Source organism: Fukomys damarensis, unplaced genomic scaffold (genome assembly GCF_012274545.1).
Source record: "Fukomys damarensis isolate Sample0158 unplaced genomic scaffold, DMR_v1.0_HiC HiC_scaffold_19, whole genome shotgun sequence".
Taxonomy (NCBI): Eukaryota; Metazoa; Chordata; class Mammalia; order Rodentia; family Bathyergidae; genus Fukomys; species Fukomys damarensis.
This window is the reverse complement of record NW_022900931.1, coordinates 26,323,318-26,324,371: the sequence shown is the minus strand read 5'-3', so window position 1 is coordinate 26,324,371 and position 1,054 is coordinate 26,323,318. Positions and strand designations below refer to the sequence as shown.

General features: G+C 47.8%; 1 protein-coding gene across 1 annotated transcript in view; it reads right to left on the bottom strand.

Moving 5' to 3' along the window:
- Positions 1-264: 264 nt before the first annotated feature.
- Positions 265-1,054, bottom strand: part of LOC117286896 — a 14,884-nt gene continuing 14,094 nt past the window's right edge. The window contains exon 4 of the mRNA XM_033765952.1: positions 265-934. Coding sequence (XP_033621843.1) covers positions 295-934 — 640 coding nt within the window. The 3' untranslated portion in view covers positions 265-294. The remainder of the gene's footprint in view (positions 935-1,054) is intronic.

Here is a 1,054-nt window from a genome sequence, read left to right as displayed (position 1 = left end):
TCACATGCGTCTCGAGACGGCAAAGATCCAGCACGGGCTGGCTGCTCCATCCTGAATGCTGTAGGGAGAATCCACTTCCTACACTTTTCCAGCTCCTATGCCTGCAGCTCCTTGGCCTGTGGTCCCTCCCCCATCCACTCTGCCTTTGCCGCAACCCTGCATCCATCCGTCACACATCCCTCTGACACAGCCAGCAGAGTCTCTGATTTTAAAGGTGAGACGGGGCTCCCTGGACGTTACAAATATCTCCTCGTCTCTGGGTCCTTAATTGGATCTGTGGAGTCCTTTTTGCCATTAAGGTAACAGTTCTCCAGTTCCAGGGATCAGGATGTGAACCTGTTTGGGGGGCATTATTCTGCTGGCTACATTATGATAGAGGAGGAAAGGGGAAGGCACAAACTGTAGCAATGTGCTGCTACTGGTGGTAAAAATAAAAGTGGTAGGTGGCAAGTAATTGTACACACATACTTGGTATGATCTAAAAAGAGCACATTGAAATTTAAACATTTTTAATACAATAAAAGGTATTCTGTTTAATCCCCTCAAAATAGCTCCGCCCCCAACATGCTTCTTGCCCCTTCCGCACAGGTCTGGAAGTCGCCCCCCCCCACTCCCGCCAGAATCTTCGGAGGCACAGCCGTGCCCGCCTCCACGCTTTGAAGTGATTGGAAACATTTCTCTCTCATGGTCCTTTTGACTCTGGGGAAGCAGCGCCAGATCCAGTGAGCAAGGCAGATGCAGACACACTGCAATATTTTCAGGAGCAGCCTTTCTGTCAGATGGGCTGCTCAGCAGCAGTACTCTCTGTTTCTGATCCCACCTCTCACAGACACTCAGGAAATAGGACTTCCAGAACTGCTCCAGAAAGAGGCAAACAGTGGGACAAGGGTGCTCGCTGCAAGTGAGGGGGAGGATCTTGGCAATGCGTTGTTTACTGTAATAAATTGTTCGATTTAAACATTCATTGTTTTTTATCAAATATATTTGCACAAAGGAGGATACATAAAAACATTATTGGTTATTTGGGGAGGACTACACTGATAAAGTTCAAAAC